Source organism: Engystomops pustulosus, chromosome 3, assembly GCF_040894005.1.
Source record: "Engystomops pustulosus chromosome 3, aEngPut4.maternal, whole genome shotgun sequence".
NCBI classification, from domain to species: Eukaryota; Metazoa; Chordata; class Amphibia; order Anura; family Leptodactylidae; genus Engystomops; species Engystomops pustulosus.
The window spans coordinates 2377275-2390999 of NC_092413.1; the positions used below are offsets into that span (position 1 = coordinate 2377275).

General features: G+C 49.3%; 1 protein-coding gene across 2 annotated transcripts in view; it reads right to left on the bottom strand.

Moving 5' to 3' along the window:
• Positions 1-703: 703 nt before the first annotated feature.
• Positions 704-13725, bottom strand: part of BTBD9 (BTB domain containing 9) — a 96842-nt gene continuing 83820 nt past the window's right edge. For both annotated transcript variants that reach the window (XM_072139749.1, XM_072139750.1), the window contains 5 exons: positions 12687-12796; positions 12225-12414; positions 7254-7361; positions 1744-1822; positions 704-1617 (listed from right to left, as the gene is read on the bottom strand). In XM_072139749.1, coding sequence (XP_071995850.1) covers positions 1474-1617; positions 1744-1822; positions 7254-7361; positions 12225-12414; positions 12687-12796 — 631 coding nt within the window. In that variant the 3' untranslated portion in view covers positions 704-1473. The remainder of the gene's footprint in view (positions 1618-1743; positions 1823-7253; positions 7362-12224; positions 12415-12686; positions 12797-13725) is intronic.

Sequence of the window (13725 nt, forward strand, 5' to 3'; positions counted from 1 at the left end):
GGATGATGTACAGCGGGTGTATGATGGTGTATGATGCACATTACTGCTTATAAGAAGCCCCCGGTGCTGGTGGATGGGGTAGGGGGCGCCTATATCCAGGGCACTGAGGCCCGAGCACAGACGGCGCTGCACCCGCAGTGTATGAAGCTCGTGAAGCTCGTTATATACTGTATAACACCTCGTAGAGGACATGGATGATGTACAGCGGGTGTATGATGCACATTACTGCTTATAAGAAGCCCCCGGTGCTGGTGGGGGCTATATCCAGGGCACTGAGGCCCGAGCACAGACGGCGCTGCACCCACAGCGTATGAAGCTCGTTATATACTGTATAACACCTCGTAGAGGACACGGATGATGTACAGCGGGTGTATGATGGTGTGGGACGCACATTACTGCTTATAAGTAGCCCCGATGCTGGTGGATGGGGTGGGGGGGCGGCTATATCCAGGGCACTGAGGCCCGAGCACAGACGGCGCTGCACCCGCAGTGTATGAAGCTCGCTATATACTGTATAACACCTCGTAGAGGACACGGATGATGTACAGCGGGTGTATGATGGTGTATGATGCACATTACTGCTTATAAGAAGCCCCCGGTGCTGGTGGATGGGGTAGGGGGGCGCCTATATCCAGGGCACTGAGGCCCGAGCACAGACGGCGCTGCACCCGCAGTGTATGAAGATTGTGACCAGGAGACGGAGCGTAGAAAGTTTTCTTTATAATATAAGACAAGGAACACAATATAACTTATAACATGTACAACCCCGATATTACAGAGCAAAACATCTGGTATATACAGTCCGGGGCCCCTGATAGAGACACCGCCTGGGGCCCGCACCGACCTCTGCTCATCCAGAGCAGGCTGGTTCATGATTAGACCACGCCCCTTCCTCTTCCACCACAGCCGCAGGATCATCCAGTCACATCAATGATAGGAGCAGGATTACATCCAGGTCATGTGGGAGGGGCCTTCGCTCAAGGACCGCCCTCTAATGATAAACACGCCCTAAAGGAGCATCGGAAAATCCTGAAATTCCAAGAAATATACATCCAATATGGAAGCCGGCGCTGCCCCGGGGTGCGGCTCCTGCCCTGGAGGGGGCGCTATGGGGTCTTCATCTCTATAATCAGAGGACGGATGGAACTGTTAACTCTTTAACTGATGACCAAGTAGTGGAAATTTGTTGACCTGGGGTCCAGTAGGCGGAGCCTGATGTTGACTCCTCCCCCACGTGCGATTCAGCAGTATAAATTTTAGTGCAAAATCCACCCTAGAGCTTCAAACATGGGCGTCCAAATACGTAACAAAGATGGCGGCAGGTAGCCCCGCCCCCACTATATACATATATCAGTGTTCAGGGTGCGCTGGGTGCTCTGTGCTCCCGTATCACAGTCTGACCACTGAGCGGCCTCCGTAGTCAGGGGGGAGGGAGCACCGCTGGAGCAGGAGAATGAGCAGCGCAGGCCACCGTCAGTGCGTCGTGCTCCTGGGGCTCTGATCTGCCCGCAGGGTGATGGAGACCCCCGCAGAATCACCCCCCGCACCCTCCTCACTGCTCTCCTCCTTGTGGCCGAGGGTCTGCACCGGACACTCAAAGTGGACGCAGTGGAAAACCTGAAGAAGTGGAGAAGAAGGGGTTAAACCTCAGGAAACTGGGAAAGCTGGGTGACAACCACTATGACTGACCAGCAGAGAACTACAACTCCCAGCAGCCCCTGCTCCTCCAAACTGGGGTCTCACCTCATTCGCTGTGTTGTGGGTCCCCACGATCCTAATGAAACACGTCGGCTGCCGATCAAATGTGATTGTCTGCCAGGACCTGGAGGAGGAAGCAAAAGAGGGGGCGGTATTATAGTAGTTATATTCCTGTACATAGGGGGCAGTATTATAGTAGTTATATTCCTGTACATAGGGGGCAGTATTATAGTAGTTATATTCCTGTACATAGGGGGCAGTATTATAGTAGTTATATTGCTGTACATAGGGGGCAGTATTATAGTAGTTATATTCCTGTACATAGGGAGCAGTATTATAGTAGTTATATTCCTGTACATAGGGGGCAGTATTATAGTAGTTATATTCCTGTACATAGGGGGCAGTATTATAGTAGTTATATTCCTGTACATAGGGGGCAGTATTATAGTAGTTATATTCTTGTACATAGGGGGCAGTATTATAGTAGTTATATTCCTGTACATAGGGGGCAGTATTATAGTAGTTATATTCCTGTACATAGGGGGCAGTATTATAGTAGTTATATTCCTGTACATAGGGGGCGGTATTATAGTAGTTATATTCCTGTACATAGGGGCAGTATTATAGTAGTTATATTCCTGTACATAGGGGGCGGTATTATAGTAGTTATATTCCTGTACATAGGAGGCGGTATTATAGTAGTTATATTCCTGTACATAGGGGGCAGTATTATAGTAGTTATATTCCTGTACATAGGGGCAGTATTATAGTAGTTATATTCCTGTACATAGGGGGCGGTATTATAGTAGTTATATTCCTGTACATAGGGGGCAGTATTATAGTAGTTATATTCCTGTACATAGGGGCAGTATTATAGTAGTTATATCCCTGTACATAGGGGGCAGTATTATAGTAGTTATATTCCTGTACATAGGGGGCAGTATTATAGTAGTTATATTCCTGTACATAGGGGGCAGTATTATAGTAGTTATATTCCTGTACATAGGGGGCAGTATTATAGTAGTTATATTGCTGTACATAGGGGGCAGTATTATAGTAGTTATATTCCTGTACATAGGGAGCAGTATTATAGTAGTTATATTCCTGTACATAGGGAGCAGTATTATAGTAGTTATATTCCTGTACATAGGGGGCAGTATTATAGTAGTTATATTCCTGTACATAGGGGTCAGTATTATAGTAGTTATATTCCTGTACATAGGGGGCAGTATTATAGTAGTTATATTCTTGTACATAGGGGGCAGTATTATAGTAGTTATATTCCTGTACATAGGGGGCAGTATTATAGTAGTTATATTCCTGTACATAGGGGGCAGTATTATAGTAGTTATATTCTTGTACATAGGGGGCAGTATTATAGTAGTTATATTCCTGTACATAGGGGGCAGTATTATAGTAGTTATATTCCTGTACATAGGGGGCAGTATTATAGTAGTTATAATTCCTGTACATAGGGGGCGGTATTATAGTAGTTATATTCCTGTACATAGGGGCAGTATTATAGTAGTTATATTCCTGTACATAGGGGGCGGTATTATAGTAGTTATATTCCTGTACATAGGAGGCGGTATTATAGTAGTTATATTCCTGTACATAGGGGGCAGTATTATAGTAGTTATATTCCTGTACATAGGGGCAGTATTATAGTAGTTATATTCCTGTACATAGGGGGCGGTATTATAGTAGTTATATTCCTGTACATAGGGGGCAGTATTATAGTAGTTATATTCCTGTACATAGGGGCAGTATTATAGTAGTTATATTCCTGTACATAGGGGGCGGTATTATAGTAGTTATATTCCTGTACATAGGAGGCGGTATTATAGTAGTTATATTCCTGTACATAGGGGGCAGTATTATAGTAGTTATATTCTTGTACATAGGGGGCAGTATTATAGTAGTTATATTCCTGTACATAGGAGGCAGTATTATAGTAGTTATATCCCTGTACATAGGGGGCAGTATTATAGTAGTTATATCCCTGTACATAGGAGGCAGTATTATAGTAGTTATATCCCTGTACATAGGGGGCAGTATTATAGTAGTTATATCCCTGTACATAGGGGGCAGTATTATAGTAGTTATATCCCTGTACATAGGGGGCAGTATTATAGTAGTTATATCCCTGTACATAGGGAGCAGTATTATAGTAGTTATATCCTTGTACATAGGGGGCAGTATTATAGTAGTTATATCCCTGTACATAGGGGCAGTATTATAGTAGTTATATTCTTGTACATAGGAGGCAGTATTATAGTAGTTATATTCCTGTATATAGGGGCAGTATTATAGCAGTTATATTCCTGTACATAGGGGGCAGTATTATAGTAGTTATATTCCTGTACATAGGGAGCAGTATTATAGTAGTTATATTCCTGTACATAGGGGGCAGTATTATAGTAGTTATATTCCTGTACATAGGGGGCAGTATTATAGTAGTTATATTCTTGTACATAGGGGGCAGTATTATAGTAGTTATATTCCTGTACATAGGGAGCAGTATTATAGTAGTTATATCCCTGTACATAGGGGCAGTATTATAGTAGTTATATTCTTGTACATAGGGGGCAGTATTATAGTAGTTATATTCTTGTACATAGGGGGCAGTATTATAGTAGTTATATTCTTGTACATAGGGGGCAGTATTATAGTAGTTATATTCCTGTACATAGGGGGCAGTATTATAGTAGATATATTCCTGTACATAGGGGGCAGTATTATAGTAGTTATATCCCTGTACATAGGGGGCAGTATTATAGTAGTTATATCCCTGTACATAGGGGCAGTATTATAGTAGTTATATTCCTGTACATAGGGGGCAGCATTATAGTAGTTATATTCCTGTACATAGGGGGCAGCATTATAGTAGTTATATACCTGTACATAGGGGGCAGTATTATAGTAGTTATATTCTTGTACATAGGGGGCAGTATTATAGTAGTTATATTCCTGTACATAGGGGGCAGTATTATAGTAGTTATATTCTTGTACATAGGGGGCAGTATTATAGTAGTTATATTCTTGTACATAGGGGCAGTATTATAGTAGTTATATTCCTGTACATAGGGGGCAGTATTATAGTAGTTATATTCCTGTATATAGGGGGCAGTTATTATAGTAGTTATATTCCTGTACATAGGGGCAGTATTATAGTAGTTATATCCCTGTACATAGGGGGCAGTATTATAGTAGTTATATTCCTGTACATAGGGGGCAGTATTATAGTAGTTATATTCCTGTACATAGGGGCAGTATTATAGTAGTTATATTCCTGTACATAGGGGGCAGTATTATAGTAGTTATTTTCTTGTACCTACATGAAGGTATGGGGGGGGGGTGCACTGTAGGTATGGGGGGGGGTGCACTGTAGGTATGGGGGGGTGCACTGTAGGTATGGGGGGGTGCACTGTAGGTATATGTGGGGGGGGGTGCACTGTAGGTATATGTGGGGGGGGGTGCACTGTAGGTATATGTGGGGGGGGTGCACTGTAGGTATATGTGGGGGGGGTGCACTGTAGGTATATGTAGGGGGGGTGCACTGTAGGTATATGTAGGGGGGGTGCACTGTAGGTATATGTAGGGGGGGTGCACTGTAGGTATATGTGGGGGGGGGGTGCACTGTAGGTATATGTGGGGGGGGGTGCACTGTAGGTATATGTGGGGGGGGTGCACTGTAGGTATGGGGGGGTGCACTGTAGGTATATGCGGGGGGGGGTGCACTGTAGGTATATGTGGGGGGGGGTGCACTGTAGGTATATGTGGGGGGGGGGTGCACTGTAGGTATATGTGGGGGGGGGTGGCACTGTAGGTATGGGGGGGTGCACTGTAGGTATAGGGGGGGTGCACTGTAGGTATATGTGGGGGGGGTGCACTGTAGGTATATGTGGGGGGGTGCACTGTAGGTATATGTGGGGGGGTGCACTGTAGGTATATGTGGGGGGGGGGTGCACTGTAGGTATATGTGGGGGGGGGGTGCACTGTAGGTATGGGGGGGGTGCACTGTAGGTATATGTGGGGGGGGGTGCACTGTAGGTATATGTGGGAGGGGTGCGCACTGTAGGTATATGTGGGGGGGGTGCACTGTAGGTATATGTGGGGGGGGTGCACTGTAGGTATATGTGGGGGGGGGTGCACTGTAGGTATATGTGGGGGGGGTGCACTGTAGGTATATGTGGGGGGGGTGCACTGTAGGTATATGTGGGGGGGTGCACTGTAGGTATATGTGGGGGGGGTGCACTGTAGGTATATGTGGGGGGGGTGCACTGTTGGTATGGGGGGTGCACTGTAGGTATATGTGGGGTGCACTGTAGGTATATGTGGGGGGGGTGCACTGTAGGTATATGTGGGGGGGGTGCACTGTAGGTATAGGGGGGAGGGAGGAGGTACCTCGGGCGCACGTCCAGCAGATATTTATTCCGCCATTTCTCCGGAATGAGGCCGTTATTTGCTACAGTAAAGGTCGTGCGGCGGAGCGTCGGGTGTAAATACCGCCATCTCTCGCCCGGACGTCTCTTATAACAGACATTAGAGCTGCGCAGCGCCGGAGACAAATCATTGTCCGCGCTTTTACCCTTTAAGGAGAAGAAAAGTGAGAGGCGCGTCCGGCATTGTCATCAGACGAGGAGTAAGGGAGGACAGTGACATTGGCGCGGCCGCTAATTGGCTCCTATTACGGAGGCAGCGAGGTCTCGCTAATAACCGGCGTGACGGCTGAGAGGCGCAGGACAGGACGGGGAGACAGGAACAACATCACCACTGTCATGGCGGGAGCAGCCGCAGCCCAGCGCCTCCGGGGTAACCTTCATCAGCGCCGGCACCCACACACGGCGAGCGGGAGCAGCCGCAGCCCAGCGCCTCCGGGGTAACCTTCATCAGCGCCGGCACCCACACACGGCGAGGGGCAGCGCCGGCACCCACACACGGCGAGGGGCAGCGCCGGCACCCACACACGGCGAGGGGCAGCGCCGGCACCCACACACGGCGAGGGGCAGCGCCGGCACCCACACACGGCGAGGGGCAGCGCCGGCACCCACACACGGCGAGGGGCAGCGCCGGCACCCACACACGGCGAGGGGCAGCGCCGGCACCCACACACGGCGAGGGGCAGCGCCGGCACCCACACACGGCGAGGGGCAGCGCCGGCACCCACACACGGCGAGGGGCAGCGCCGGCACCCACACACGGCGAGGGGCAGCGCCGGCACCCACACACGGCGAGGGGCAGCGCCGGCACCCACACACGGCGAGGGGCAGCGCCGGCACCCACACACGGCGAGGGGCAGCGCCGGCACCCACACACGGCGAGGGGCAGCGCCGGCACCGAGTGTGCCGCCTGATAGAGCCTGAGCCCGGGAGGAAGGAAAACGGACAGGTGCAAAATATCAGAATCTCAGCCACCTGGCAGCCATCACTGATTCCTTAGTCATGTATAAAGCTGCTGCAGCACTGCCCCCTGCAGTCAGTACAGATTAGTGCAGTGCAGCTTGCGCTGTGACTGGAGTAGATTGAGCTGTTATCATCCGGCCTGACATTTACCTGCAGGGAACCTTGGTGCGGTCGGCCACCATGATCCACTGCTGCTGATTGGTGGAGACCTCGATGTAGTAGCTGTAGCTGCGGTCATCACAGTCCCACAGCAGTAACCTAGAAGACGACATCACAGTATGTCATATATATTACAGAATGTTATACCCCCGCTCCAGTCATCCCCATTATATCATATCACAGTATATATTTATATTAATCACCCTCATCCACAAAGCCCTGCACACTGCTGCACCTCCCTATCGCTCTTCTCTCATGTCACTCTATCACCCATACTGTGCTCTTGGATCCGTCAGTGATCTTAGATTATTCTCTTCCTTAATTCGAACTTCCCACAAACATCTCCAGGACTTCTCCAGAGCTGCACCAATTCCCTGGAATGTCCTACCCCGGTCTATCAGACCAATACCCAACCTCCAAAGCCTCAAACCTGCTCTTAAATCCCATTTATTTAGGCAGATCTATCACACTTGCTAACTGCATGCAACTTTAACTCTTTATTAACAAATGCTGGGTACTACAGCTTTCGGTTTTTTGGAAAATGCTTCCCCGCAGTCCCATGGACTTTGCACTTTACATATTAGATGAGGCTGATGACTGGTTCAAGAAGCATTTTATTTATTAAATTACTTTTATTCCATTCGCTTATAAAGAACGGCTGGACAAACTCTTATACCTCTCGTGTCACCCCCTCATCCTCATAGACTGTAAGCTCTTGTGTCCCCCCTCATCCTCATAGACTGTAAGCTCTCGTGTCTCCCCTCATCCTCATAGACTGTAAGCTCTTGTGTCACCCCCTCATCCTCATAGACTGTAAGCTCTTGTGTCCCCCCTCATTCTCATAGACTGTAAGCTCTTGTGTCACCCCCTCATCCTCATAGACTGTAAGCTCTTGTGTCCCCCCCTCATCCTCATAGACTGTAAGCTCCTGTGTCACCCCCTCATCCTCATAGACTGTAAGCTCTTGTGTCACCTCCTCATCCTCATAGACTGTAAGCTCTTGTGTCACCCCCTCATCCTCATAGACTGTAAGCTCTTGTGTCCCCCCTCATCCTCATAGACTGTAAGCTCTTGTGTCACCTCCTCCTCCTCATAGACTGTAAGCTCTTGTGTCCTCCCCTCATCCTCATAGACTGTAAGCTCTTGTGTCCCCCTCATCCTCATAGACCGTAAGCTCTTGTGTTACCCCCCTCATCCTCATAGACTGTAAGCTCTTGTGTCCTCCCTTCATCCTCATAGACTGTAAGCTCTTGTGTCCTCCCTCATCCTCATAGACTGTAAGCTCTTGTGTCACCCCCTCATCCTGATAGACTGTAAGCTCTTGTGTCACCTCCTCATCCTCATAGACTGTAAGCTCTTGTGTCACCCCCTCATCCTCATAGACTGTAAGCTCTTGTGTCACCCCCTCATCCTCATAGACTGTAAGCTCTTGTGTCACCCCCTCATCCTCATAGACTGTAAGCTCTTGTGTCACCCCCTCATCCTCATAGACTGTAAGCTCTTGTGTCCCCTCCTCATCCTTATAGACTGTAAGCTCTTGTGTCCCCTCCTCATCCTCATAGACTGTAAGCTCTTGTGTTACCCCCCTCATCCTCATAGACTGTAAGCTCTTGTGTCCCCCCCTCATCCTCATAGACTGTAAGCTCTTGTGTTACCCCCTCATCCTCATAGACTGTAAGCTCTTGTGTCCCCCCCTTATCCTCATAGACTGTAAGCTCTTGTGTTCCCCTCATCCTCATAGACTGTAAGCTCTTGTGTCACCCCTCATCCTCATAGACTGTAAGCTCTTGTGTCACCCCTCATCCTCATAGACTGTAAGCTCTTGTGTCACCCCCTCATCCTCATAGACTGTAAGCTCTTGTGTCACCCCCTCATCCTCATAGACTGTAAGCTCTTGTGTCACCCCCTCACCCTCATAGACTGTAAGCTCTTGTGTCCTCCCCTCATCCTCATAGACTGTAAGCTCTTGTGTCCTCCCCTCATCCTCATAGACTGTAAGCTCTTGTGTCCCCCCTCATCCTCATAGACTGTAAGCTCTTGTGTCACCCCCTCATCCTCATAGACTGTAAGCTCTTGTGTCACCCCCTCATCCTCATAGACTGTAAGCTCTTGTGTCCCCTCCTCATCCTCATAGACTGTAAGCTCTTGTGTCCCCTCCTCATCCTCATAGACTGTAAGCTCTTGTGTCACCCCCTCATCCTCATAGACTGTAAGCTCTTGTGTCCCCCCTCATCCTCATAGACTGTAAGCTCTTGTGTTCCCCCCTCATCCTCATAGACTGTAAGCTCTTGTGTCCCCCTCATCCTCATAGACTGTAAGCTCTTGTGTCACCCCCTCATCCTCATAGACTGTAAGCTCTTGTGTCCCCCCTCATCCTCATAGACTGTAAGCTCTTGTGTCACCCCCTCATCCTCATAGACTGTAAGCTCTTGTGTCCCCCCCTCATCCTCATAGACTGTAAGCTCTTGTGTCACCCCCTCATCTCATAGACTGTAAGCTCTTGTGTCACCCCCTCATCCTCATAGACTGTAAGCTCTTGTGTCACCTCCTCATCTCATAGACTGTAAGCTCTTGTGTCTCCCTCATCCTCATAGACTGTAAGCTCTTGTGTCCCCTCATCCTCATAGACTGTAAGCTCTTGTGTCACCTCCTCATCCTCATAGACTGTAAGCTCTTGTGTCACCCCCTCATCCTCATAGACTGTAAGCTCTTGTGTCCCCCCTCATCCTCATAGACTGTAAGCTCTTGTGTCACCCCCTCAGCCTCATAGACTGTAAGCTCTTGTGTCCCCCCTCATCCTCATAGACTGTAAGCTCTTGTGTCACCCCTCATCCTCATAGACTGTAAGCTCTTGTGTCACCCCTCATCCTCATAGACTGTAAGCTCTTGTATCACCTCCTCATCCTCATAGACTGTAAGCTCTTGTGTCCCCCCCCTCATCCTCATAGACTGTAAGCTCTTGTGTCACCCCCTCATCCTAATAGACTGTAAGCTCTTGTGTCACCTCCTCATCCTCATAGACTGTAAGCTCTTGTGTCACCCCCTCATCCTCATAGACTGTAAGCTCTTGTGTCACCCCTCATCCTCATAGACTGTAAGCTCTTGTGTTCCCCCTCATCCTCATAGACTGTAAGCTCTTGTGTCCTCCCCTCATCCTCATAGACTGTAAGCTCTTGTGTCCCCCTCATCCTCATAGACTGTAAGCTCTTGTGTCTCCCCTCATCCTCATAGACTGTAAGCTCTTGTGTCACCCCCTCATCCTAATAGACTGTAAGCTCTTGTGACACCTCCTCATCCTCATAGACTGTAAGCTCTTGTGTCACCCCTCATCCTCATAGACTGTAAGCTCTTGTGTCCCTCCTCATCCTCATAGACTGTAAGTTCTTGTGTCACCCCTCATCCTCATAGACTGTAAGCTCTTGTGTCCCCCCCTCATCCTCATAGACTGTAAGCTCTTGTGTCCCCCCTCAGCCTCATAGACTGTAAGCTCTTGTGTCACCCCCTCATCCTCATAGACTGTAAGCTCTTGTGTCACCCCCTCATCCTAATAGACTGTAAGCTCTTGTGTCACCTCCTCATCCTCATAGACTGTAAGCTCTTGTGTCACCTCCTCATCCTCATAGACTGTAAGCTCTTGTGTCCCCCCTCATCCTCATAGACTGTAAGCTCTTGTGTCACCTCCTCATCCTCATAGACTGTAAGCTCTTGTGTCGACCCCTCATCCTAATAGACTGTAAGCTCTTGTGTCGACCCCTCATCCTAATAGACTGTAAGCTCTTGTGTCACCCCCTCATCCTCATAGACTGTAAGCTCTTGTGCCCCCTCATCCTCATAGACTGTAAGCTCTTGTGTCACCCCCTCATCCTCATAGACTGTAAGCTCTTGTGTCACCCCCTCATCCTCATAGACTGTAAGCTCTTGTGTCCTCTCCTCATCCTCATATACTGTAAGCTCTTGTGTCCCCCTCATCCTCATATACTGTAAGCTCTTGTGTCACCCCCTCATCCTCATAGACTGTAAGCTCTTGTGTCCTCCCTTCATCCTCATAGACTGTAAGCTCTTGTATCACCTCCTCATCCTCATAGACTGTAAGCTCTTGTGTCACCCCTCATCCTCATAGACTGTAAGCTCTTGTGTCACCCCTCATCCTCATAGACTGTAAGCTCCTGTGTCCCTCCTCATCCTCATAGACTGTAAGCTCTTGTGTATCCCCCTCATCCTCATAGACTGTAAGCTCTTGTGTCCTCCTCATCCTCATAGACTGTAAGCTCTTGTGTCACCCCCTCATCCTCATAGACTGTAAGCTCTTGTGTCCCCCTCATCCTCATAGACTGTAAGCTCTTGTGTCACCCCCTCATCCTCATAGACTGTAAGCTCTTGTGTCCCCCTCATCCTCATAGACTGTAAGCTCTTGTGTCCTCCTCATCCTCATAGACTGTAAGCTCTTGTGTCACCCCCTCATCCTCATAGACTGTAAGCTCTTGTGTCCCCCTCATCCTCATAGACTGTAAGCTCTTGTGTCACCCCTCATCCTCATAGACTGTAAGCTCTTGTGTCCCCCTCATCCTCATAGACTGTAAGCTCTTGTGTCCTCCTCATCCTCATAGACTGTAAGCTCTTGTGTCACCCCCTCATCCTCATAGACTGTAAGCTCTTGTGTCACCCCCTCATCCTCATAGACTGTAAGCTCTTGTGTCACCCCCTCATCCTCATAGACTGTAAGCTCTTTGTGTCCCCCTCATCCTCATAGACTGTAAGCTCTTGTGTCGACCCCTCATCCTAATAGACTGTAAGCTCTTGGGCCCACTAGCTGTAGAGAGATGAGATGTGAGGTCTGATACGTCTGACTACGTTTATGTGGGGGGAGGGGTCATCACTTCCATTCTATGACATTCCATGGAGGCCCCGCCCAGTGACATGTGATTGGTCTGTCACATGGTATTACAGCTGGGGGGCACTTACCTGATAGAGCCGATCATGTGTGGCTGTGCCAGCTGTACCACGATGGCGCCGCTCCCCAGCTGGTGGCAGGTGTACCCCGAGTCCCAGTCATAGTTCTTGGTGTCTCCGTTGAGCAGAGCGTTGCGGCTGCGGCTCACCCCCTCTATGACGCTGGCGCACTCCGCGATGGTGGCCACGTTCTCTGTGGGGACTGGAGCGCAACACGGAGTCACTACAATCCACCAATCACAGGGCTCCATAACAGACCCGCCCACATCACGACACACACGCAGGGGCCCCCCAATACACGACACACACAGGGGCCCCCCCCAACATACGACATACACAGGGACCCTCATACCTGACAAACAGGGAGCCACAGGGGGGACCCACAATACATGAGACATAGGGCTCCTCCCATAGGCTCTGGCTATACTGCGGCCCCCTGTATAGTTATGTCTGGGGTCCCGATCCATTACTTACCCAGCAGCCCTTGCTCCAGGGTGAAGCTCTTGTGGGTGAACATGCACTCAAAGGCCACGAGATGGAAGACTTTGTTGACAGTGTTATGTGTCCCCACAATCCGGACATATCTGCAGGATAGAAGAGCGATGACATCAGAGGAAGAGGGGGAGGAAGACAGAAGAGCGATGACATCAGAGGAAGAGGAGGAGGAAGACAGAAGAGCGATGACATCAGAGGAAGAGGAGGAGGAGGACAGAAGAGCGATGACATCAGAGGAAGAGGAGGAGGAGGACAGAAGAGCGATGACATCAGAGGAAGAGGAGGAGGAGGACAGAAGAGCGATGACATCAGAGGAAGAGGAGGAGGAGGACAGAAGAGCGATGACATCAGAGGAAGAGGAGGAGGAGGACAGAAGAGCGATGACATCAGAGGAAGAGGAGGAGGAGGACAGAAGAGCGATGACATCAGAGGAAGAGGAGGAGGAGGACAGAAGAGCGATGACATCAGAGGAAGAGGAGGAGGAGGACAGAAGAGCGATGACATCAGAGGAAGAGGAGGAGGAGGACAGAAGAGCGATGACATCAGAGGAAGAGGAGGAGGAGGACAGAAGAGCGATGACATCAGAGGAAGAAGAAAGAAGAAGAAAGAGGAGGAGGAAGAAGAAAGAAGAAGAAAGAGGAGGAGGAGGAAGAGGAAGAAGAAAGAGGAGGAGGAGGAAGAGGAAGAAGAAAGAGGAGGAGGAGGAAGAGGAAGAAGAAAGAGGAGGAGGAGGAAGAGGAAGAAGAAAGAGGAGGAGGAGGAAGAGGGAAGAAGAAAGAGGAGGAGGAGGAAGAGGAAGAAGAAAGAGGAGGAGGAGGAAGAGGAAGAAGAAAGAGGAGGAGGAGGAAGAGGAAGAAGAAAGAGGAGGAGGAGGAGGAGGAAGAGGAAGAAGAAAGAGGAGGAGGAGGAGGAGGAAGAGGAAGAAGAAAGAGGAGGAGGAGGAGGAGGAAGAGGAAGAAGAAAGAGGAGGAGGAGGAGGAGGAAGAGGAAGAAGGGAGGAGGAGGAAAAGGAGGAGGA